The 26,825-nt window shown below is 40.8% G+C and overlaps 1 protein-coding gene across 5 annotated transcripts in view; it reads right to left on the bottom strand.

Moving 5' to 3' along the window:
* Positions 1-440: 440 nt before the first annotated feature.
* IQGAP1 (IQ motif containing GTPase activating protein 1) overlaps positions 441-26,825 on the bottom strand; it is a 58,186-nt gene continuing 31,801 nt past the window's right edge. For all 5 annotated transcript variants that reach the window (XM_066196380.1, XM_066196381.1, XM_066196382.1 and 2 more), the window contains 23 exons: positions 24,802-24,892; positions 23,658-23,819; positions 23,153-23,295; positions 22,629-22,799; positions 20,032-20,115; positions 19,862-19,933; positions 19,699-19,768; positions 18,702-18,910; positions 17,539-17,694; positions 17,161-17,324; positions 16,159-16,383; positions 14,792-14,932; positions 14,619-14,703; positions 12,207-12,439; positions 11,302-11,434; positions 10,856-10,958; positions 9,264-9,399; positions 7,884-7,971; positions 7,253-7,465; positions 5,995-6,161; positions 4,228-4,350; positions 3,255-3,363; positions 441-1,674 (listed from right to left, as the gene is read on the bottom strand). In XM_066196380.1, coding sequence (XP_066052477.1) covers positions 1,561-1,674; positions 3,255-3,363; positions 4,228-4,350; positions 5,995-6,161; positions 7,253-7,465; positions 7,884-7,971; positions 9,264-9,399; positions 10,856-10,958; positions 11,302-11,434; positions 12,207-12,439; positions 14,619-14,703; positions 14,792-14,932; positions 16,159-16,383; positions 17,161-17,324; positions 17,539-17,694; positions 18,702-18,910; positions 19,699-19,768; positions 19,862-19,933; positions 20,032-20,115; positions 22,629-22,799; positions 23,153-23,295; positions 23,658-23,819; positions 24,802-24,892 — 3,192 coding nt within the window. In that variant the 3' untranslated portion in view covers positions 441-1,560. The remainder of the gene's footprint in view (positions 1,675-3,254; positions 3,364-4,227; positions 4,351-5,994; positions 6,162-7,252; positions 7,466-7,883; positions 7,972-9,263; positions 9,400-10,855; positions 10,959-11,301; positions 11,435-12,206; positions 12,440-14,618; positions 14,704-14,791; positions 14,933-16,158; positions 16,384-17,160; positions 17,325-17,538; positions 17,695-18,701; positions 18,911-19,698; positions 19,769-19,861; positions 19,934-20,031; positions 20,116-22,628; positions 22,800-23,152; positions 23,296-23,657; positions 23,820-24,801; positions 24,893-26,825) is intronic.

Raw genomic sequence — 26,825 nt, 5'->3', positions numbered from 1 at the left:
GGAAAAGGGGGGGGGGGGTTTACATTCTCCACTCCAAGGGAAACTCCAGCTTTCCCTGGCAGATACCTGTCTTCCCAAACCGAGACATTGGGCTTGGTAAGCAATTTTTGTTATCGGGTTGGACCACACATACACCAACACCAGAGTATGTTTAAATACAGTCTAAACACCAGCAAGCTTACATATTTCCTTCCAAGAGAACTGTAGAAAAGTTATACTCAGTGACACAGCCATTCCAAATACAAGGAGTGTTCTTTCATGAGAAAAAAAGATCTAAGCTGAAAGAACTGCCTCAGTGTAGATCAAACAGTCCATTTAAATGCTGAACAGTAACCTGAACAAGCAGGCCAACTTGAAATTTGCAGGAGATATATCGCTTAAAAAAAACTTAAGAAAAAAACCCAGGGGAACAGCTAAAGCAAATGAATTTAAAGGTCAGATTATATTTTTTAAGTCACTGCATTTTTATTTGATATAGCAGAACAGCCAGCACCACCACCACTGTGAAAAAGCACAGACAAAAACCCCCACGAAATAATAAAAGAAACGGGAACTTGAGTGTAGCTCGACAAAATTAACTTTTTAAAAGCTAATCTACTTGAGATGGGCTCTGCCTACAGACTCGTCCGAGAAAGAAAATTAACATTTCTTGTATCAGACACAGATATTTATAACATTGTTCTAAACTGGAAAAAAGTGAATTTTACATTTCAAATGCTTTGCAAGCAACATAGAAAGTTAATGTGTCACAAGGCATTTTTTCAGCTACCCTCCCCTTCCACAAAAATCTTTTTATGTATAAGCCCTAGTAAATACATTCCACAGTCCCTCCATTTAAGGGGGCACCTGTAAATTACTACAGTGTGATAAACAGAAGCAAATCAAGAAAAATGAGACACTAAAGCTACTATATGTGGCTGTAGTACATCATCACGCATGTGATACAGTTCAGTGAAATAGTTCAGTAACCATTTATGATGCCTACTGATTACCCTGACCACAGTAGTTCTAATCTTGGCAACTGGCCGCTGCCACCTCTACCAATGCAGGCTTGCAAATGAACGAATAACCTGGACCTTGACCATGTTTTATATTGGTTATCGTTGCTTAAGAATAACTGGAGTCCAAATACCACCAGCAACCCTTTTTTTGGCTCTCAGGGAGAGGCTAACAGACCTCTATACAGTGCCAGCTTTCTCTCTGCACAGGCAACAAGAATTCAAGCCTCAACAAAGCACACGATTAGGCAAATTAAGCATTCGGATGGCCTAAGTATACTCTAATATTAGTTTCATTCCCATACCCATGTAAAAATACATTCTAAAATAACCTCTTTAAAGGGGATCTTCAAGGTTGAACATTATAAATAAACAAGACACCAACTCCCTGAAGACTCAATCAGGGCTGTCAATTCCCAAGATGTTCTTAATCCTCCTTCATGATACATTTGATACAATTAGCACATGGTGGGAATACACTGGTACATTACTACATTATAAAAAGTTGTACGTGCAGGTTTCTATCCATCTATCCTTTCACAAACTTGCTGGCAGAGGTCGGTTACTTCCCATAAAATTTCTTATTCAGAAGAAAGATCAGAAGATTGACGTTCACTTTTGCTCTGTCGAACAACTTCATGACAGCAACACCTTCATACTGCAGCTGCAAGAGATCCTGCCAAAGAGAATACCTTAATGAGTGAGGAATCCTCAAGAGCTTATAGGGAATATAAAAGACCCAATAGTACAGTAGGATCTTAAGGAATATCAATAAAAAAGCACACACTGTATGACAGAAAAATGAGAGACTCATTAAAGAGCCACTCATACTGGGTAAAAAATACTCATTCTAAGGCATTTAACATTTAAGCAGTGGGTTTTAGAAAAAAAAAAATTACTAAAGAGAGCAAAAATAGAAGACCATTCTAAGTAATCCAAGTTTCAGATCTAGCCATCTCCAGCCTTGTCATTTGCACAGTAGCCATAAAATTGCTGTAGCATCTAGAACATTTAGGTTTCCTATGTGCCTAATTCTACCATGCACCAATCAAACATCACAATATTCCAGAGTGTCCCTTTCTGAAAGCTTTAATTGCCACAGATCTCACGGAAGCAGCTTACAGCACTTCAATCTAGGGCACAAAAAGAAATGGCATCTCAGTCACTTTGCATATGATGTCGATTCAGTCTCTGAGGTGTTTACGTAGGCAGTATTTCTAGTTATACTTTGCTTTGTCAGCAATACACCTGCACTGATTTCACCTCACCGATTAAATTCTTTCAACAATCCCACTCCTGTAGGTAAATGAGGCGGGTAGGTGTGGGCATGTGGGTGTACGCGTGTGATGTTTATCCCTTGTTGCTGTCCTCTGAAAACGTCTGCTTTACCTGCAAAGCACTTCTACAGAGGCATAGTGGTATAGTAAATCTTGTGCCTGAGTAGCGAGTAACCTTGGGTAGTCCCCATGAACCAACAAGCTCATGACCAGCTCTGACGGATTAGGACCGGAACAAACTAGGGGAGTCCTCAAAGCAAACGAAAGGTGAGAGGCAGCTGTCCGTCCCAGCAGCCGGTTAGGTGGCATGGACTAACTGCAATGCAAGGTGTTCCTGCACACAATCTGTTTTGAGAGGCTGAGTCTTCCGCTAACTAACAAACCCAATAAACACCAAGATGGACAGGGGGTGGGCAAAGATGTGGAAAAAAGGGACAGAGACACCAGGTGTAACACTACTGGCATGAGAAAAAGAACAGGGAATCGTTTGAGAAAAGTTCAGTCAGCACGCCTGTTCTGGTGGCCTAAGTAAAGGCTGACACCTAAGAAGGACACCTAAGAACTGGAAAGAAAGGGGTAAGCATAGTGCAGCAGAAAGAATACTGATACATCATGACTGGCTGAAGCCCTTAGCCAAGGTGACCGCTGCTACAGACTCCCAAGGTCACAAGCCCAGGTGACTGCTGCCACAGACTCCCAAGCTCTCCGCTGTAGCAGGAAATGGTTGAAAAGGCAAGCGTTTGTTTTGTGTATGTGTACACATAATTAAGAACATAGACCAACATCAGGCTTTCATTAGCGAAGAAACAAAAAGCAGTTTGGATCCCCTGCACATGTTGCATCTGTTTTGCCTGCAATGAATGGGTTATTTTTGAGAGCATTTTTCAGGCTGTTTAGGCAAAAAACATGCCATTGCGACTTGGATGAAGAGTCTGGCAAGGGGAACTTACATGACACAATTAAATAGGACAGTTCTTACCTGATAATGTAACATAAAGGTTTCCATCTGTACACCCATGAATTTTGCTTTAACCTCAAAATCTCCTACTTCTTCTGTTGGACTGATTTCAAAAATCACATTTTTAAACCTATGAAATTTGAGAAATGAAAAATCACATGGAGGGAATATATGAGATGAAACGTGAAGATAAATTTCTAAGAATTCTATTCTTGACTCTTTATTCTATTATCCCCATTTGAAATGAGCCCATAAAGCCAAGCAGACTCAATGCAACATTGAACAAAAGCCTAACAGATCCTACGTCTGGTAAATAACATCTTCACACAAGCACAGCAGGAAACAGGGTAATTTAATTTAGCTTGTACAACCTAAGCAGTCTACTTTATGCTATACATTCATGCCTCATTAAGTGCACCGAGTACAAAGTATGATTCAGAGTTGAAAAAATTCCAGTAACACCCAGCTTCTCTATATTCCACGCAAAACATGACAGCTTCTAAAACTACAGCTGGAGAAATTTAAGTTAGCATTAAGCTGATTTTTCAACAATGAAAGCTACTAACCATAATAACAATTCCCCCAAGAAGGTACCCTTCCATAACTGGGGGGGTGACAGAGAAGGGGCTGGGGGAAAGCAGATGTCATGCTTAAATCACATTACACTTCTCAATCAAAAAATTGCTTGGCTTCAATCAGAAAAAGAGAACTGAAGAGTGATCACTATGCAAGGTTTCTTGGCCCTAGGGATGCCACCATAGGTCATCACAACAACTTCTCTAGCTTAAATAGCTAAGTCCACCAATAACACTAGAATTCCAAGAACAAAATTGCAAGACAGTGTGACACAACCTCAAACAAATTTCAAAATTTCTGGTCCTCCACGATCAGGACCTAGACTAGTTCTAAGAAAAAGATAAGAATTCAGCATACCTATTTTCCTTTTCCTCCAAAAAGCTTATTTAGCTCTAAAGAGTTTAAAAAAGATACTCACTGGTTACCCTGCAGGTCCTCAATCTCTAAAAGCACTCCCTTCTCATGAAGTCGAGATGCTGTGTATTTCAGAGAAATCTTTTTACTATTTTTGCCTTTCATCTCTCGGGGTTTCTTGGAGACTCTGGGGAAAAAAGACAAACCAAACAAATTAGAAGGTCACTCAAACAAGTAAAGATATTATGAGCAGTAAATTTTCAGTCCTATTTAAAAGAGGCGATAGAATCAGCACAGCTAATGAACTATGACTAATGACAGATAACGATGTACTTCTACTAGTCAGTTTACCTACAGAGCACTTGTAGCTCAGATCCGATCTTTAATTTTCTACTATTTACCAATACATTTGAACAGGAAAATAATAGCAGTAATAATAGTAGTAATAAACAAAAACCAAACAAAATCCAACCAAAAAACCAACAACCAACCAACCGAAACTCTCCAGAAAATCCCACCCAAAACATAACCATGTGGTAGTTCCTTAAAAGCAATACCATCTCTCATTAGGCAGAATGGGCTCTAATGATAACTTACATGGAGAAAGCTGAAACTACTCAAAACCTTGCTTTTCATGCTGCAAATGAAAAGGGCTCACATGCTCACATCTGACTGAAGAAGACAACACTTCCCCCCCTGCGAAAATCTGAATTGCCTAGCACTACAAGAGCTGACTTCATCTGGCATAAAAGGGGTCAATTTGTGATCAAGAGCTTCCTTGCAGGTAACTATGTTATTTTCACATTCTGTTCTTAAGGATGACAGGACAGACTGACTGAGCAGCAAGTGCATATGTGGACAACAAGCTTCATACCACTGGACTCTGCACTCTCTTCTCCCAAAGGGACCAAAAAGTCTTTCAGGTTTGTCTTTTTGACCAAATTCATGGCAAGGACATCTCCCTGTATTTTCTTACTGCTGCTGAGACCCTTTCGCTAGAACTATCGCTGTGGGAAAGAGCTTGGATGAGGAGCTTTGAGCAGATAGCATTACGGTTCCTCTTAGCAACACAGGCTTTCTTGTAGGAAGCACTTCTAGGACCATGGAACCAGGTTATCAGGTTAAAGACCATCTAAGGAACCTGAAAGTGTGCAAGTCCACGGACCCTGATGAGATGTGTCTCTGGGTCCTCAGGGAATTAGTGGCTAAGCTACTATCCATCATATATGAGAAAATGTGGCAGTCCAATGAAGATCCTACCAATTGGAAAGGGAAAATAAGGAAGATGCAGTCTGTCACACCTCTGTGACTGGCAAAATCCTCTTGGAAACTATGCTAAGATACATGGAAAACAAGGAGGTAATTGGTGACAGCCAATATACCTTCACTCAGGTGCCTGGCCAATTTGGTGACCTGCTACGAAGGGGTTACTACACCATTTCTGGATGAGGGAAAAGTGACGGAGAATCATCTACCTGTATTTGTGAAAAGCATTCAACAATGTTCCACACAACATCCTTGCGTCTAAACTGGAGACATGGATTTGATAGATGGACCACTCGATGGATAAGGACTCAACTGGATGGTTGCACTCAAAGAATTGCAGTCAACAGCTTCCCTGTGAGGGTGCTGAGGCCCCAGGACAAGCTGCCCTGGGAAGCTGTGGCTGCCCCATCCCAGAACTGTTCCAGCCCACGCTGGATGGGGCTTGGAGCAACCCGGTCTAGTGGAAGGTGTCCCTGCCCATGGCAGGACGGTGGGACCTAGATGGCTGTTAAAGGTCTCCTCAAACCTAAACCATTCTATGGTTCTACGGTTCCAAGATACTTACTTGCCCTTGCTGGCCAAGTTATCCAAGCAGGTCTTTATGTAACTTTTGTAATAATCTACTTGTTCTCCATAAAAAGTAGCTTTGGAGTTCAAGGCACTGTATGTCTGCTGCAGCTTCACTAGCTCCGCCTTTCTTCTCTGACGGTACCTTCGCTGATTTCTGATATCCTACACCGCAGAGAAAAACAGGCAGAGACTTAACGGTCATTTTGAGCTTTCCAGGTACTCAGTCCCAGAGCCACTGAGTACCTGAAACACACCATTTGATTTTGCTTAGTCTTGCTTCATGCTACAGGCTTGAGCGCTCATTTGCACTTGCCCCAGTTTAAGTGTCACAGCTTATTCTCTGTGAGAATAATTTCTATTTGTGGAGCTAATCAACTCTACACAGCAGTATGCTTGCACCTTTTGTGGCTTTCTCAAACCTCAGTTCTGTCCTAGTTGCGATGACTAGAGTAGGCGTGAAAGCCCATGATATAAACGCATCAATTTTGCCGGCATTGGGTAGGGAAAGTACCTTACAAATCAAGCACTACAACCATAGCAGCACACAGACTTCATTATTTTTTCTTTCTTAGTCAGACTCTAAGCATCACTTGCCTTAATATCTACACAAGAAAACACTACATTAATTGACTGCTACTTTAATTTGTGACACATATTACCTATAGTACAATTAATTCTTATCAGATCCCAAAAGGCGATTATTTAGTTGGTTTACTTACATAATATTTCCCAAATAGTTTTTCGGTAAACAACGTGATATAAAATATCACTGTATCACTATAGCACAATACAACAGTACAGGATCTCTTCTGTAAGTCTTTCACAGCCGCCCCCCTTATTGTTTAGACATTCTTAAACAGGCACATTTAAATAAAAATAACAGTTAGGGTGTCTTAGAGTTATGAGCAAAGCTTCCTTGTGTGAATAGGCTTGTAGAGGCACTACTTAAATTAGTGAAATGGAGCAGAAAAAGACATCACACGTCAGGATTTCCCTTCCAAGCTACTAGGTTTTTCCTTAAAGTACCTGAGACCTTGGCAACACGGTCATTTGAGAGAACAGAAATGTTGGATAAAAATAAAGGACTTCACCACATACCAAGAGGTGGATATGCTGCAACAAAAGGTATGATTTTTCTCTATAAATTAGCTACTAAAAACCTTACTCTCCTCCTGAAAACTCATGCCAGTTTCACAAAGCTGCAAACTGGGAAAACTCCATTGTGATTACTAGGAAACCTTCAAATGGTATACCTTCGCAATGTCATTGATTAGTTCCTGGTATTTATTTTTGGCATTCACTGGTCCCAGTTCTGTCAACTTCTTCAGGCCTGCCTTGATTTTTTCTTTTTTTTCTTGGAGATTCAAGTTGCCATCTTCCTTTACAGAGACAGATTTTTTCATCTTATCAGGAGTTTTAGCATCACGAATGGCCCGTTTCTGCATAGCTCTATGATGCTCTGCTTCCTAGGAGAACAAAAAACTGCAAGTTCATAAGCAGATCAATTTTATGGCAACAAAAAGAAGCAGAAACAGATTGTCTGATCTCTGGCATAACACAGGATAAAGAGTTTTGCTTGGCAATTCCTGTACTGACTCGAATTAATACATTTTGATGAACACATTCTACACGTGGGAAACAGGAGAAGCCTACCTATCATCTAAAATGGTCTTCTACATAAACAGTTTCTAGCGACTACTGCAGGAATAAGATTCACACATACAATTTACTTCCATTGTACATCCTCCTGATTACCATTACACCCTGCTCCATCATCAGTGAAGACAGCTTCACTGCAATACATAAACGGAGAGTTCCACATATATGCACATATATCTAGATGGATGATGATTTCCTAGTCTAAACAGATAAACAGCATCATACTTGCTCTGCGGTAGCCGATGTTTCCAAAATTTCAGTCAGCGTCTCCCCTGGCTGGAAGCGGATTACATCAACAATTAAACGTTTTGTGCTGCAAAGATATCAAGGCAAATAGGAGAAAAAATTTTAAACAGAAAGACCTTTAATACTCTTCTGTTCTGCAACAATACCAATGTTAGTGATTTATCTGAAGTCAGATTATTACTGGATGCACACCCAAGTAGTCATAGGCTAAACCAGACCAGAATCCTGAGAAGCACTTTACTTGTTGGACAGTGCATTATTGGAAACCAGTTCCACAAAAGGTTCCTCTCTGAAATATGCACAACTTGCTCCCCAAAACTCCCACAAACAGCAAGAATGCTGCCCTGTATATAACAAGGTAACCCCAGCACTGTCACGTCGACCACAGAAACTGCATTCAAGGTGAAAGATAAAGCAGGTAGTAGCACAACCCATTTGTGCAACCAGAAAGGCTCTATAATATTATCCATCCATGAGCATGCCTCAGTGATCTGTAACAGGTATCGAGAAACTCCAAAGGATTATTTTCTTATGGGAGACAAGGCAGAGCTCAACTCCAGTATGGTGATACACAGGGTCATTCCTTGACTTGAGCTGAGATTTAATCACAGTCAGTGTCCACTCTGAAACTGTCCTTAAGCCGCACAATGAAACCAAACAGCACCTCTGCAGTCAGGCTGGAATTATTTTTGGGATCACACAAACTGCTTAATGCACACACCTTCCTCATCATCCACAACTTAAACGACTACCAGTGCAGCTGGTAAATCTTTACTTTTGAAATCAAAGTCACCTTCGTCTGGTGGATAGCAAAATACTGATGTATCTTTTAAGAAGTCTGGTTAAGGTTATTTTTTGAGACAAAATTTTCTTGTGGGAGATCACTTGACTGCCTAGGCCAAGTACATGCTGATTTTTCAATTAAAGATTTTTCAATTAAACTATATAGCATCTGAGCAGGAATGCATCAGAGGAGGTAAACATGCATTTGAATGTCAGGTCACCGCTCTATGCATACTCAGCGACAGGGATTTGCTTAAAACTAGCCAAGAGTCACTATCAGTAAAAAGTCTTCCAGAACAAAGATTCTGGCAATAATAAAATCCCTGACAGTCCACTGCTCTCTTTCCATCAGGGTAGTAAGACCTATGCTTCTCAAAAAGGCTATTAGTCTTCATCAATTAAAAGTCATGCCACGAAAAGGACATGGCTACAATCTCAGAGTATTTGGAGTAACAGCCCCCACACATTTCTTTAAATTATGCTTTAATTGTCCTATTTTCATATGTAGATAAACTGTTAAAAGTTCCAGTTGCTCCTTCTTTTGAGTAACATACCAGGCGGCTCCCCCCCACTTACTTCAACAGAATTGTTCTTGCATCCATCTCTGCATTCTCATCACCAGGAACGTCAAATTTATTAGTGAGTGTGAGAGAAACCTCAGTCTTTGCTAGCATTTCCCTGTTGGGGTCATTGACATTGCCAGAACCTTCCCCTGCCAAGCAGAGAGAATTTATAGATTACGTCACATTCTTTACCTTCTTGGTAATTTTTCCCTACATAACAAATCACAGGAAAACTTGACTGTTTTCTATACTGTCAAAAGGACATGTCAAAACCCAAACCAACTTTTAAAGACATCATCTTGAATATATTACAGACGTTTTCATAACAAGTCTGGGGGAATGCACTGGCCAGAACAGAACCACAAAATCACTACTTCACATGCCTTGAAGATTTATGTGTATTCCACACTGTATCTCAGTATCTCACGGAAAGAGTGGCTGAACTGCGGAAAGTACTTTAGAAACAAAAATGTGATGATGCCCGTATGTCCATGTCCTCATCAAAATGAATGAGTCAAGCTAAGAGCAAAGCCCTTGTTAGCAACCAAGCTTGTCATCATCTCTCAAACAAAGTAAGCTATCCCATCAAAAAGAAATCTCCTTGCTCCAATTGCATACAAAATTTCACCAGAACAACTGCTGGTACCTTCCCCCCCCCCCATTTTTTTAAAGGGCTGCAGAAAGATTTACCACTGACATATCAGCCACAGTACACAGGAGAAATGAAATGGGGAAGGAGGGCAAGTTCTGGCTAAACCCACGGTCTATTCTTGTTCAGATAATGCTTCCTACATTCTGTTCTTTGCTAACGCTTGGAAGAAAATGTGCTTGCAATCACTCCTTTAGAAGGTTCCAACCTTTCTCATCAAGCAGTTTCAAGGTGTTTGCTGTCAGAGCATCCTCTCCAAAAACTGTGCCTGGTTTGCCTCCCTCCCCCCTGCTAGACTAGAAACTTCAAATAACTGCAACATAGAAACCAACGAAGGAGAAAAACTTGTGCATCTTTCCAGCATGTGTTATATCCTGAAGCAGTAAACTGTGGCTCAGGTTTCCAGAAGAGTTTCACAGGTTAGTAGTGTTAGCTCCTTCTTCCCCCAACTGGAAGAAGATAAAATTCTATTTTTCTTTTGAAAAAAAAAAAAACAAAAAAACAAACCTCTAAAGGAGAGGAAAAATGTTACTTATCCACATAGCAAAGACACTTAAAGCAACACATGCTATTTAATACATTTATTACCACACACTGAAAGGAACACCTACAGATCTCCGGAAAGGAGAAGGGATCTTTGCAAACAAGGTGTAACACAGACAAGGACAGAGAAACGGCTCCAGTGTAACGGAACAAAGAATATACGTCAATATCCATCTGTCCTCTCGAAACTTCTAGAGTGGGATGAGGTGAGGTGGGTGGGGAGAAGAGAAAGAACCCGTGTTTTTTTCAGGGCAGTAAATTATGCAGAGAAAAGATACTGCAACAAATCTGCTGCTTCTTTTTAGAGCACATCCTCACAAATAACCTGTGATGATTTCTTACTGTTCCTTTACTGCACTTCAGGTCATTTAAGGTAACACCACATATTACGTTAGCAGAACAAACTAGACCACCTATTAAGGACTCAATTGTAGGAACCTCTCCGAGATCATCCAGCAGCTCATGAATTGGATCATTGTGCTCAGGAGCAATTGCATCTTGATGGTCTAAGAGCAACTAGATGAACAGAAAAAACAATTATATTTTAACAGTACATCCTCTTCTAGACAGTAAAATTTCATTACTTTAGGCTGGTATCTTTTAGAAGAAAGTCACTGAACTCCAAATCAGCAATGCCAACATTCAGAACTCTGCCAATATGATGACATACTCAAATGCTTTCCAAAGAAATTTAGTGAAATAACTAAATCACTTGATTCTGTAAGTCAACAAGCTCTCACAAACTACAATCATGACAACTTTCAGCCTTGTATTCGATACCTTTGTGTTTCAGACAGAAGCAGCATTTTCTTCACAAACACTGGCTTATAACGAGCAACTACGACTAATGTATACTTACAGTGTGCGTATTGATGATTTCACCAATAGAAATATAAATTACTGGTTTAGTGAGAGTCACCAAGTCTGAATATTCATCAATATTAAATTTATCCTGCAATTCAGGAACCTCACAGGCGGCCTGAAAAAAACGTCTTTAGAACAAAGACGGAGAGAACAGTCAGTATGACTCTGAGAGTCATGTGCTATGTCAAGAGTATTACTTCCCCATAACAATCCCCATGACATTCAAAAGCACAGACTCTCCCCTTTAAACTATGGTACGGTATGGCATACTACAGTTTGTCAGCTTTAGTTAACACATCAGAAGCAACCTAGTAAATTCAATCATTGATACTGGCCATGTTAACATTTGCTCATTTTCAGAAGTGACAGAACTGGCTGCAGTGACCTCGTTCTGCTGCCCCCACTGCATGATCATCTTTGGCCCTCAACTACCTCTGGTTACCTTTTTTCCAAAATACAGGATACATAAGATGACAATTCTTGAACAAAAGCTTACTTCAACTACAGGAATAGTTAAATGCCAACCTGCTTTATTCCTGATCACCACTAGATTCTCATGTGGAACCAGGGTTCACACAGGATGGAAGAATGTATGTCCATTCTGGTTGTCCATGTCCAAAGCACCATAAGAGGTTCATGCAAAAGCAACCTTTATCCTGGACACTCAAAACTCTTGACTTTGCAATCTCATTAACATACAATGCACTGTTCATAAATTCCAGGTACACATTTTATCTGCCATTGTCACTGATGCTTTTGGTAGTCTGGAGTGAAATCTCATCTTTTTAACAGACTGTATATTTGACAGAATTTTCCATATTCTAAATTTACTATTTTCCCTTTTACTTCCAATGTTACCCTCTGGCAAACTTCCCAGCTTAATTAGCTATGGTCTTCTACCTGAATTTTTGGTATGACTGCAATAGGTATTCATTAATGATGCTTAGATGAGCATTGTCTCCCATGAACATCTTATTGGATGCAGCATGCTGTAACATCTTTGCAATGGAACCAAGGTTTCTGCGTTGATCTGTCGTCAGCTGACCTCCAGCTGAAAGGTCGATGATGTCAAATGCATCTGGTGCAACAATGGCTGGATTCATGTAACGATAATAGAGTAAGTTGCCAACAATCTGGGAAAGAGAGAAGAAATGCATTAATAAACAACAGTACAGGACCCAACTGAATTTTATTGAAACTACTCTGTGTTTTGCTAGTTTATTTCCTTGTAAGCCTCTTCCCAAGACAAAGGTTCTGCTGCGTAGAAGCACATGCCATCCCAAAAATCTAGTGTATATAAAAAAGGCAAACATCATAAAGATGCAATAGGGAGGTCAACACAGAGAAAGCCTGAGCATTTCCAGTCACAGGACAACACAGCAGCAGATATTCCCATGTGTAAAGACTTAGAACTCCAACTTAAAAAATGTATGGACAGGAGATACAAGTTACCAATGAACTACGGATATGAGCAAGAGACAGTCTGTCAGGAGAATTAATTGCAATTGAGTTAGCCTATCAGAGGGCAGAATGACCATGGTACAGAGGAATCTGGTAATGAAGTTTCAGTATGGAACAAGAGCTGATTTTTAAAGAAGCATGCAGCACTGGCTGCCATCTCTGACAAAGCAAAAATAAAGAGGAAGAATGGCACACCAGGAAGTTATACTGAGAAAATTACTTTCCATTTCTTGCCCAAAGCCCTTTTCTCTTTCAGAATAAAGGCTTTCTTCTATAAGCCAGCAAGAAATTTAGGCACAGATCCCTAGTTAGTGAGAAATTATTTAATCCAGAAGTAAGAAAACCAGAAGTACAGAAAACAAATGGCATTTGATACTTCAAAAATCCAATTTACGTAGTGAAATGTGAGCAGCAGTGCATTTCAAAGAACTACAAATAGAGATTATCACATCATCCATGTGCTAACAATATTCTTCTAATCTGTATTGGAAATTTTGCCTAAAGTAATTCTGGCAATGTAAAGCCAATAAGTCACTATGCTCATTTAAAGCAAAAGCTCTCTCACCACATGCTCACTTGCAGAGAAGGCCAGGTCACTAAATCTTGGCTTCACCTGCTTGCCACTTATATGCGCAGAAGAGATTGGGGTCTGAACAAACAGCTGAAAACACTGAGAAAAAACCTAGCCATCACTAAACAGTCCCAGAAATTAATAACCGGTTTCAGTGAGGTCATGTTTTGACAAGTGTTTTATGCAAGCCTCTGCTGTACTCTCACAAATTATGCCGTGGGATGTTACCATTCTGCTGTCTATTAACAGTCAAGACGTTTGCTGGCAGTAAAAATAAAAAAAAACATCCATGAAAGAGGTTGAATTAATGACATTTGAACTTGCGAGGCAAAAAAACACAGTATATTATATGGCAATCTTCGAATGCTAAAAAAAAAAATCTACAAGTAGCTATCACACACAACTGCAGTTTTGACTTTCATGTGGATAGATACATTGTTTCCATGAGGATTAACAAAACCTGCTGTTTTCCACCTAAATTTACAGATGGAAGAAATTAATTCACCTGCATAGAAAGAACCGATGTCTCAGAATGGGAAAGCACAGAACTAGAAGAGAGAAGAAAACAGCATTCAGATTGATAATTATTTTGTAACGAAGCAGAGGCAGAGAAGCTTAAAGAGACGCTGTCAAGTATCCTAATAACCAAACCATATCGTATGAAAAAGTAAAGCATTCATGGGCATAAATTCACAATTTACCAACAGCCATGAAACCAAAGAAATTTCAGTGAAAACCCCAACACTAGTCAGCTAAGTGCAACTAATAATAGGATCCTTTTAGTTCTCCAAATGAACTGAAATGCAAAATACAGAACTGACTAGGCATCATGGGAAGTGACTCTACATATTGCAGTCAAAATATCCTAGTGTGTTACAGATGGGGCATTAGGAATATCAGAATTTTGCATACAGACTTTTAAACTCGTCTCTTTAAGGAAGGAGCAGCAGGCTGTGATTACACTAGTTAACCCAAGGTTTACTTTATAGGAGCAACAGTAAACCCCAGGTCAAGAAACCTAAAGGTCCAAATGCCCAAGATACTAAAAGCAAAACAGTAGCATCAGGATACCTCCTCCTAAACAATGTATGACACCTCAAGTGATGTGTATGAAGCTAACAGCAATAGCCTGACGTGAAATATTTTCTGTCTGTAGAGGTAAATGAACAGGTTTACATGTGCGCCTCTCCACACATACACCTAATGAGAGAGAAGAGTGAGGTGTGCTTGCCACAGCCTATCTGGCTGACAATTATTCACAAAGGCGCGTAGACCCTCACCTTCAGAAGCTCATCCTCGCCAGCATCTGGAAACTTGTCATGCAGGGAATCTTTTAGGACCTTGGCAATGAAACGCATTCCATAACTGAGAGAAAGAAAAAGTCAAATAAGACGGCTGCAAGCATGAAGATGGCAGCAACTTTTCAGGGACAACACTGGTGCATCAGACTCACGGGATTTTGTCCACTGAACTAATAATGGCAGACAGGAACTTGTCTGTCACTGTCCTCATGTTTCTGATGGAGGCATCCAGGCGCGTCCTCACCTCTTCATGACTCAGGGCTTGCTCAGGCGTAACATCATACGGCAATTTACTATTTGAAAAAGTCAGACATATAAAAGGAGAGTATTACTCAAACTAGTACACTTCAAGAACGTATAGCCTGACACAGAAACATGCTTATATTCACTTCACTGCCAAAAGACATGGACCGCCGTTAATTAACCTGTTTGGCACCATCAGAGCTGAAATTCTTTTGCTTTTACTTCCTTTACTTTCCCTTGCAATGGCCACGGAGAGAAAGACCCAGCTAACTCAAAACTGAATCTTTTTTACAGCATGCACACTAGGAAAAAAGCACTACTCCTAACACACAGCGGTACTTCAGACTGAAAACTGGTGAAAAAAAAAGCTTGCATTTGGGTATTAAGAAATAAAAACTTGGATGCAAGCAGAAGCTAGAGCAGCACCCATAAAATCAATATAACATGCTGCTGAAGGAACAGGTTTTTTCTTCCATCAGCTGAAACTATTGCATAGTATTCCAGTGAATAAAGACAGATGAAGCTGGTGATTCATAAAGGTGTATCCTAAATCTCATGAACAGAGACTAATCTGAACACACATCTTCACTTGCAGTTTTAAGATGTCCAGAATTTTGCATGAAGTGTGCAAAGGTATATGACTGCAGATTGCTTTAGATATGGAGGAACTCATTCATCTGTATGGCTTTTCCTTTTTTTTTTTTTAAGTAGGTTAAAAAATCCCAGTAACACAACAGAATCAAGTTCTAGCAAATCACAACTGCCGAAGAAAAAGAAACTAGAACGACACAAAATCACATAGCTCAATACAGTTGTCATCAATTGCTGATATCAATTAGAAAGATGTTAGGACCAAGAGAACTGCAATGTGATGCTTTCTGCCAGCAAGAATAGCTTTGTGTGCTCGCAAAAAGTACCTGTTTGCACAGGCCACGCATGACATGAACGTGTACTGACATGGAAGTGATTCCCAAATACATTTTCTTACTATACATTCTTTTAGGTTAGAGGGCGTCTCATAGCTAACTATCAAGTTAACATAGGAAAACACGAAAGAACATTTCTTCTTCCATCACCTAATGACATTCCTGTTCAATACACTCAGCACCATAAGCAGAATATGAACTTCAGAACTCTCAGATGAAAGCTGTCTGGATGACACAAGCAGTTGGACAGATGCATGCAGTGGAGCCAAGGATGACTTTGAATGATTAACTGAGCAATGCAAAGCAGCTAAGCGATGTTTAGAAAAATACAGTATTAACAGGTCCCATACCTGGCCTCTCCCGTTTGAGATTCCATCTGGTTAACCCAAGACTTGTAAATATCCACAGGATCAGTTTTGATATTAAGTGACTTGTCATCAATGATTTCCTTCACAACTGGTGCAAGGATCTGCCTCAGGGCATTCTGACCACGGGCACCACGATTGAAACTTACCACCATTTTAATAACAGTAGGATTCCCAGTCACAATTTCATGTATCTGGTCTACTTTTGATCTGAAGAAGAAAGAATCTATGTGAAATCTGAGGTATCCATAATTCTGTCACTATCTACACTTCCCTGGACTACTGTTCCAAGCTTGACTCAGAGGGGAGACCGGGGCAGGGAGGGGAAACACATGGTTTTTAGAAGTTATTTGTTTCAGGGCATAGAACATCTTCATGCTTAAAAAGCATTCCCAAAAATGCTTAAGGGAAGTTCCTCAAAAATTTCATTGCATATTCTTCCTCACAGCAAGTTGTGCCACTCTGCACTGTAAAGAACTGAAGACATGTAACACTGAGCTCCTAAGGCCTAACCAATCCAAAAAAACAGGTCTGAGGACAGCCAGAGTTTCTAACATTTACAGGAAATAGAAATGCCAAACAGCAGAGATTTCAGACTCATTAGCTTTTGGAAATCCAGAGAAATTAGATTTAGCTCTCTTCCTGGCTTGTAAAGCCTGAGTTTGCAGTTTGTTGGACATATTTATAATGAGACATCAGAGAATTGAGATTAGACTGAATTCCAGCATGACTTTGCATCAGATCAAAAGCAGCTGCCATGTTGAGCAGTGAAATCTTGACTGAAGTGAAAAGCCCTCATCTTCAATGGACATACTCGATTCTTCTTTTATAGATTACATTAACAGATATGAAATGGGAACAGGACAATGAATGGACAGATTAGCATTATCAGCATATAAGCACTAGACTTAACATGAAAATGGCCTCCATTTGAGGAACTGCCAAAACCGACTCAACAGCAAGAATGTGCCATAGGCTACCACATACTTGATCTCTTCCTGCAGTGCTGTTTGGAAAAGTCGCAACAACAGGTATTCCTCTCTTTGATTGGATGCATAGTTATACAGTGTGAAGATGACAGAATCCATGAACTTTGTGGATTTGTTTTGAGGCATCTGAAAAATCAGCTTGGCCAAGTAGGTTGGGTTGGTCTACAACAACAAGAAAGATTACTTAGTGAGCCATGTCCCTGCTGCTGGCACTAAAAACTAAGATGGCTCAAAACAGTTGCTGGCTGGACTTATCTTAAAGGTCTTTTCCGTCCTTACTGCTTGTATGACAACTACAGTGCGTAAGCAAACACTGTGCTAAGACATATAACCTTCCACAACAAAAGGTTACCGAGCAGCATAAGAAGTTGCATACCTGAAGCAGGTAGAACAAATGCTGATAGGCTTCCAACTTTTCCCTCTTTTCTTTGCTCAGTGCTTTCAAACCTCCCTTTTGTTTGTTCAGCATCATCATGTCAGAGAGCTGTTCCTTGTTCTTTTTGGTAAGTTTTTTGCTATGAGAAACAACATCCTGGAAAGAAAGAACAGATACAGATTTCACTCTGAGAAGTTTCTAACAAGCAATACTGGAAAACAGTTGCATCTGAGCCACTTCTCTTGGATGCGGAAATGCAGTGTCAAGGAATGCCTGAGGCGATTAAAGTGAAGCATTATTTGCTATGGCAGCAGTTTCTCCAACTGGAAGTACATGTTCTGCTTTGTTCCTGGCTATGAATTTGTCTGAAACCCTAGAAGGGTTAGTCACTCCTGGTAGCAATTACTATCAGAGGTGGTAGCATTCTGAAGACACTTGAAAATGTTTTCCATTTTTAAACTGGGCTTACGGTTTAAAAATACTTTCCCATATTCAGCTAGCTCACTACCTCCACATACTCTGACAGCAATGGCACTTTTCACTGCAAGCATCAGCCCAACCACTGCAGCTTCCTTCTAAGATAAATTCCACTACACCATTTGAGATTTTGCACTCAGAGAAGCCTAGTGTAACGAATCCAGGACCACACGAAAAGCTGACCAGTACTTCAGCTTGAAGAAAAGACAATTATGTATCAGCAAGAGCCTTTTTTTCAGGGCAGGGGGTGGGGAAATCAATCACACCAGCAAAGCTTAGATAGAGGGGGCTTCCTTTAACCAACATGCAACCAAGTGGCACAAACGTGCCTCCTGCCTCCAAAATCACCCCCCTGGCTGCAAGCTTGCAGCACGTGACTTGTTTAACCACAAAGGCACAATCAAAAAGAGTCTCAAAGCCTTTAAATGCAAAACCAGTCACATTCATTAGATCAAGATAGCCTTGTTTAGCTTCAGGGCTTGTTTCTTCTCCTATGGTTTTCCTTCTAGGGATACATACTAAATTAGTGGAATGGACTAAGAACATACTGGGAGTAAAAACTTCGTCTGGGGAAACATTTTCCACTGGGCCTGAGCAACTGACATCTGAGGCCAGGAGCTTTCCATGCTAACTACCACTGGACTCAATTCAATGTGTAGCTGGTCTCCCAACAACGCATTTCTTACCTGCAGTGTAATTTTGTTTTTCACTAGCAAACCAATTTTGATGTCCATGAGATTGAGGTCATTTTCCAGTTGCTGATTAGATCGGATCAAGGTTACAACTTCTTCACGCAGTTTCATTAGCTCAAGCTCCTCCTGAAAATCTTGGTCACTCTGATCAAGCAAGTGGACAAATTTCCGAACCACAGCCATAGGTGGGTTTTCAGCATTAACTAAGAATAGGCAAGAAAACAGACAACACTAGGGGATGGCAAACAGAAGTAAATATATGCCTTATCCATGTTTAAACAGCACATCAAGGAGCACACAGAGCCAAATTAGTACCATCATGTCTAAACAGCTTCAGACATTTCGATTTTCCTGTTTTGAGAAAATTGTAAGAGAAGTAAATCAAGAATAAAGTCAGTTGTAGCATAGGGTAGTCCACACTGTCAGAGCTAACTGCAAAGCTATAGTTCTATTTTTCAGCAGGAAAAAAAAAAAACAAAACCCAAACCAACAAACCAAAAAACATCTAGAATCAAGTTCTCCTTCAGCCACAAGAACTACTTACTCCCCGCACTGCCCTACCAACTTTGTCCTTATTGCTCCTCAAAACTGTCTAGATATTTTAGATCACACAGCCAATGTCATACTGGTTGATAAGGAGCTTGACATGACCCAGCAACGTGCACTTGCAGCACAGAAAGCCAACTGCATCCTGAGCTACATCCAAAGCAATGTGGTCAGGAGGTCAAGGCAGGTGATTCTCTTCCACCACTCCACTCTCATGAGCCCCCACCTGGAGTAATGTATTCAGCTGTGGGGCCCTCAACATAATAAGAAGGATGTGGAGCTGCAGGACCAAGTCCAGAGGAGGGCTACAAAGATGATCAGGGGGCTGCAGCATCTCTCCTATGGAGACAGGCAGAGTGAGTTGGGGAATCTCTTCTATGAATCTATGATCCCTCAAAAACAGAGATTCAAGGCACATCAGTTTTATCCTCTTGTCAACACTTACTGAGGGTTTTGTAGTCTTCTCGTGCTTTGTTTGCTCGAATAAATGCTTGAATTTTTACAACATCATTAATCTAGGATTTAAGACACAAAAAAAGCACTTGACATCATTCTGGAAAGAGTACCAGAGTCAGGTACAGAATAAATTTAACAAGATAGCCTCTTACGTGGTTTCTGAAATACTGTAGACGATCTCTGTAACGTCTTCTGGCTTGATACATCCTGGTCATTGACTGAATCTGTTGAAGGGTAATCAAAACACTCAGATAGAAACCTTACCTACGAAGTTCACTACCCCAAAGGTTTACCAAGAAAGTCAGCAGGGAACCTGCACTACCTTTACTACTTGGTCCTTTTGTGCACGTAGGTAATCCAAACGGATTTGATATGCCTTCCTTTGCTTGTAGCCACGCCACTGAGACTGAAAATAGAACACTCACTTTACTTTTCTAATTAAACAGGAGTAATTACAAATCTGAGCTTCTTTGTGTTCCTCAGCTTTCATTTAGCCTCTCGGCTAAATTAAACATGAAGGAGACATGCTTGTTTTATCAAGAGATACACTGTGTGAAGCATCAACTATTTTCCAACTGCAATCACCAGAGATTTGAAGTTACCCCATGAAGAGCCTGGGCCTCCTGAAGCATAATTAGGGGTGAAGGATAAAGTGAAACAGTCAAGTTGACAGAAACCGTTCTACATGAGGATGATGTGTTAGCTGCTGCTGCTGGTGAGAACAATAATGTAACGTTTTAAGCCTTCCCAGCCAACCCACCATCACTGACCCTTGGGAAGGGAAGTCAGGCAAGGGGATGGACTACACTTAAAGGGGCAGAGTGCAATTTTACTGAGCTGGGAGTGGCTGTGGAGGTTTTGTTAAATATACAGGCAGAGTATGTGCTACTCAGGCAGAAACAAATAGACATATACTGCTGAAACAATAAAATGGTAATAGCGTGCAAAGCAACTATTTTATTTGCACGCATTTCAGTTACAACACCACAGAAATAATTTTTTTGCTCCTGTCCTGTAAATGCACCCAGTTTTATGCTGAATTAACCTACCGCCTCTTTCAGGTCCTCAATCCTCCAAATCCCTGGACAAATATGAAGATAAGCATTTGACGTGGTTTGGCCAGGAAGTGATTTTTTCAGGAAGTTATAGCTTGACAAACCAATTAGAAAGGGATACGTCTATGTGAACACACAGGCTCAATAATCGGGAAATCCTGAGAAACAGCCCTTTTCCTTCCTGCCTCGGAACAGGTAACAGGGCCAGTCCCGCTCCGCCGCGTGGCCCCTCGGGGCTGGTGGCCAGCTGGGCCTCCCCCCACTGCCAACAAGGGGATGGGGAGGTTGCTGCTTACCTCTGCCAAGCCCCTGACTGCAGCTCTGAGCACGGCTGCGCTGGCCGAGCTCCGCCACCGGCCCCTCCCGGGGCCTGCACGCGGCCCGGCAGGGCTCTGCTTTTTCCCTGGCCGGCTCCAGGTCCACTCCATGAGACCAAGGGGTGGAGGGAGAGGCATCCATCAGCCTACCTAACTACTGAGACCCTGGCCGCCATTTCTGAGCCTCCCCTGTTGGCATCGTTGGCATCGCTTTGAAATCCTAGCTGCTGCTGCCCGGCAGAGATCCAATGACCACTGCAGGCCTGGGGAAAAGAAATTAACTCCTTCTTTTACAAAATGAAACTTCTGGAGCACTAATCCTTCTCGGAGTAAGGAGGAAAGGGACAGAGTGAACGTGGAGAAGACGCAGCATGAAGTCAGTGAAGAGAGAGTGAAAGTCCTAAGTGGGACAAAGGAGTGATGAGTTGCTTCATCAGCTGGAGTTCTCTTGTGAAACCATGGAGAATGGGTTAAATTTCCTGTAACATATGAATGCTATTTGGGGAGGATGTATGACACTAGTTAAAAGTTGTGGACTGATATAACTGAGATTTAATGGAGAATTTTGTACAGAGGAAGAAAAAGTGATATGAAGCCCTTTGCTCCTAGGGAAAAAGGAGATCTCTAGTTTTTGAGACGAAGGTGATTTTAGAGACAGAGGAAGAGAACCTTTGTTTTATACTAAAAGAGGCATCCTTAAGCAGTACACCTAATAAGCTGATAGGCCCATATGAAGCCATAGGAAAGGCTGCTAATGCATGGGATTTCACAGTTTGCAGAGGTTTCTTTTGGGCGGCTGCAGATTTGCGACATGGGAGCCACCAGAGGACTGCTTCTCTTGTGACAATGTCTCCATGGGACTCTAAGAGAGACCTCTCTCCCAAAGAACTGATGACAGATTATTTTTCAAATGGTGAAACTGACTGAAAATACCAGCTTTGTCTCTTTATGTTGTTTGTGAAAAAGTGAACAGTTTATGGGGGAGGAAGAGTCTTTTAAAAAATTTATTTTGATTCTTATTTCTTATTTCTTTAGTGTGTGTTAATAAATCTACCTTTGTACCTTTAAGTTTAGGCCTGCTTGCCTTCTTCCTCCTAATCCTATCTCACAGCAGGAAAGACACTCAAACCATCACAGCATTTTACTCAAGAATACTGAAAACCACGTTGTTTCTCTTGAATTCATGACGAATCACAGCAGCAATGCATCTCACAGTATTATCACCATGAGCACATACAACACACTTCATATTGCCTTATTCCCAAAAAACTGAAATGTGTAAAAAAATAATTGGTAAAGCCTCCTCAAACAAGTTTTTCTCTCTCCAATTCTATGTGATCATTGGATTGATTATATATGACACCTAAAAGCAAATAATACACCAAAACTCACTGCGAGAAGGAAATGGTTTTGGATAATTTAAAATACAAGGCAAAGACAATTGTGTGCTGTCAACTACCTGAAATGAAGAGAAACTGTCAATAAGCTTGTGTACAGAAAACCACAGCAAAGTACAAGTTCCAAACAGAATTAAAGGGTGTCGCTACCTGAATGCAAGTGATTGCTGGGACTTGCTTCTTCAAAAAATTCATTCTTGAGTTGAATTCCTGGCGAACAAGAAACCCTCGACAGCAAGCCTGAAGTCTCATAATCAGGTTCTCGTTCGCAAGCCACAACTGCTCTCGGTTGTATGCTGCAGTGACTCCGGATATGGTGCTCTGATTTAATGTTATGTTAAGAAGAGGAGCCAGAAAAAGAAAATGGAAATACAAGAAAAGAGATGTTACATCAGCTTTCCACATTGTGCTTACAAGAAACTCCGAAGTTGTCTTTCAAAAAAAACCCAGCAACATCATGGTCCTGTACTCTTTTAGTGACAGGATAAATTTCTCTGAAATAGTACAAGGAGTTGTGACACCCACAATCTGATGATGCCTAGTCGATCAAATGGGTTACTAAGCTTCTTAACATGACTATGGCATTGAAGCGTTCTATCTTAGAGCTGCATTAAGGCTGGGAATGGTACAAACATCAACTTTTGAGAGAAAGAGCATGTGTTAATCTACTCTACCTGTATCTCTTCCCGCGACAGCTGAGTGTCATTTTGCACAAATTCTGCTGGTTCATCCCATCCTCCCTCTTTGGTCCGCAGGTTATGATAATAATGATAGCCTCCTCTCACCCAGTGTTTCACCCACTCACTGCCATTGCCCCCTAAGAGCAGAAACTGCAGTTAGAAGTCTGAAAAGCTGACAAGTGTCTTACCTTTCACACATACAAATGTTACAACCAGGAAATCTACTTTCCAGATTCTTCTTCCTCCAAGCAAGGAAAGGAACGTTCCTGAGTCCCTAACGACCTCATATGAGAGCTACCTAAACACAACACATTCTACATGTGGAGAACATTATACTATTCACACACTCTTTTTGAAAAAAAAACTCCCCTATTTCAAAAGGCATCCACAACTGCCATCTACAACAAGATTTCTTCCCAGGGGCTTTTTTACCTCTGGTTCCAATTCCACGTACAATAATCTTGCATTTATTTCAGTAAGTTATCTACTTAAGGTGTACCTGCTGCCCTTTTCTTGACTTCTGACAGTTCTTGCTGGTACGTCTCAGCACATTCTGGAGTGACTCCGTACAGCCCAACATCAGGTGAACGCAAGGCACTCAGGGTCTGGCTAACATCACCATGATCTACTGCTTCATTAATGGCCAGAATTCCTAAGGAGACTTGGATAACACCAGGAAGCAGGTTAGTTCAGTGGCTCAGTAGCTAATAGCAAGCACAGAATGGCAGAACAGAGCACGGCAACAAGAACTCACCCTAATAGGTGGGGTGTATGTAAGATATGCAAATTTTAAGTGTACATAAACATGTAATACAAAAAAAAAAAACCAACTAGACAACTTGCACTATACAGGCCTCTTCAGTACAGTCCAGTCCAGTGCAGTGGAACTGCACCTGACAGCATGTAATTTGTGTGCCCAAAGTCCCAGTATGGTGCTGATTTACCACCAGAACTTTTTGACACACAAAGTTACAGCTCTCCTATGACATCTGTTTCAGTTAACGCAGTTTCTTGTGGCAGAACCAGCCACAACTCAAAAGAAGCCTTTTCAACAATCAGAGCAGTAATCACTTCATTGTTTCTGCAGACAGAAACAACATCATTATAATGACTGGGATGCAACAATGGGTGGACCAGCCCACCTGCAAACTGCGTTAAGGAGCAAAGGTGAGTATCACTGACGTGTAAGTACTGTCTGCCTCTAAAAAACACGTGTTTGTCTGGTAATACCTAAGAGAATTGAGACAACAGTACCTCATGCAAATAAAAGGTAATGCTCACCAGAAGACACCATTTCAATTGTGCATGTGAACTCTCACATCTAACCAACCGTCCACAGACATGCACAATTAGTCGCAAATGACAAACAATTCAATAAGAGATTTGTCCATTGAGGTAATGTGGTCTAACAGCCACATGCAAAACTGGAAAAAAATGTACATCCCCCCACAGCTGAAGAAATTTAGTATTTGAAGAATCTGACATTCACTCCTCAAAAAAACACACCTGCACCAGAAGCCAGTAGGTTCATTTGGTTTCCTTTGCCACATGTACATGACATTTCTAGCTCCCAACTTTTCCTCAAATAACTGGTATTCAGCAGGTAGTGGGGATTAACTGCAATACTGTGTGATAATACTTACATCTCTGTGACTCCTCTGTGTCCTTGTTAGCCTTATGAATCCCATCCTGAATTTCATCTAGCCAAAGTACAGCTGTTTCATCCCGTGTGTCCTGAAGAGAATACAACAAGAAAAACATACAGTACCAGGAGAGAAATATCACTCTTTTTGCAAAGTAAGATAACCTATATTCAGAAATAGCCAATAGAGTAGTTTTCCATATCAGAGAGAATAAGAAGTATTTCAGTCTTCCTAACTGACTCCAGCACAAGGCCATCATGTACATTTGTGACTAGCAGAGACTTCTGTGGCATTACCACACTCAATACTTTCTCTCAGGCAAAAATCTTCTCGGGTAACAGAACAAACAAGAATTTCTATCAGTGGGAATCACTCTAATAAGCTGAGCAAACACAAGGCCAGGGACTTGGTACCAGTTAGTCCGAAAAGCATACTAGCTTAGAGGATATGATTTCCCAGGAAGTTAGTCCTTCAACAGAAGATGATTACACAGAGCTTCCGATGCACATCTGTGTGCAGAAACTAATAAGCCCTTGGGTAACTAATATCACATCAGGCTGTTCATTTCTGTGCATGCAAAACTTCACAAACCTGTACAAACTAGCAAAGTAAAAAGCATTGTACGTATTGTGGATGGGTGTACACACACAGCAGTCAAAGCCATATTTTAAATCTCTGTTTTAACAGATTGCTTGTCAAGGAGCAGTGATCACACAGTATCCTGCATTTTGACTGGGAAATCCAGCCAAATGGAGCTAATGTTACAGGCAGAAATTTGAGAGGAGGAAAGGGACAAGTGTTTTGCAAGTCCCAAAAGATACATAATGAACAATGACCCAGCAGTTGCCAAGCATAAGCTTCTCCCCACCCACTGGTGCTTCCTGTAGGTAACTACAGAAAGAAATGCTAAGACTCAAGTGCCATCTCTCTGACAACTTTCCTCATGCAAACAGAACGCAGGAAATGTTTAGTTCTGGAATGAAATAATAATCACACTCTACAAAAGAACCACTATTTACAACATTCAATAGCTTTAAGACTTAAAATTAACATTTCCTTAAATGCTTTCCATATTTTCCCCACTGTTTTGGCAGATCTAAAACTACTTGGCTAAATGATACTTCATTCAAGAGCTTAACATGACCTTCACAGGCAGATTTCATCTGAAAGCCACACAGGCCCACAAGAGTACCAGCAACACCAAAACTCCTGTCCAGGGTGTAGGGGAGAATCAACACCGTAACTCTACTGTACTATCTACCCCCAGAAGTCAACCTGAAGACTACCAAAACCATCTCGTGCTTCTCTCTAGTTTTACTGCTGCAAAGCTTTCTGCAAGGTACACACAGTTTAACACACTGATTTTTTCCCTTTCACCTGACTACACCAGAAACATGCATGATACAGCACTCCCCATTCAAGTAAGCAACTGAACAATGTCTTCAGGTGAACTACAACCCCTCTCAGCCCCAAGGTACAGAAATCACTAGTTCATAACAGTTGACTTCAGATTGTGCTCATTTTCCCCATATTATTACCTTATAATACGATCTTTCTATTTCTGGAATTACTCCCATGCTGCTGGGAGAAGCCCTTTATCTTATGCCTAAATAAGGTAATTTCATACTGACTCAGAAGTTACCAGCACAGTCTGGGACAAGTTTAAGCACAGGATAAAAAGATTTCATTGTTTCATTCTGACTCAGCCAGAGGAAATGCTTCAGCACAAAATGGATCCTGAGGAACATTAACCCTGTCGAGACCCCTGGGAAAGCTGCTTAATGACTTTCATCAGAATTGCACAGTTTTCAGCTATTGTCATCACACCGGTTTATCTTTAGTCAAAAACAAAATGCTCAACACAATCTAGACCTTAGCCTCTATACAAAATTGTGCATTGCTATTAGAGCAATGAGCTCCAGAGCAAAAAAAACCAAAAAAACCAAAAAAACCAAAACACTCTCAAGCCACTGAAAGCAGACATCTGCTACTTCTTTGTAAATAAATGAGAGAAAAAAAAAAAT

This window comes from Chamaea fasciata, unplaced genomic scaffold (assembly GCF_029207755.1).
Source record: "Chamaea fasciata isolate MVZ Bird 193981 ecotype frontalis unplaced genomic scaffold, bChaFas1.0.hap1 SCAF_14, whole genome shotgun sequence".
Taxonomy (NCBI): domain Eukaryota; kingdom Metazoa; phylum Chordata; class Aves; order Passeriformes; family Sylviidae; genus Chamaea; species Chamaea fasciata.
Note: the sequence above shows the minus strand (reverse complement) of the source record. Positions and strands in the feature narration are given on the sequence as shown.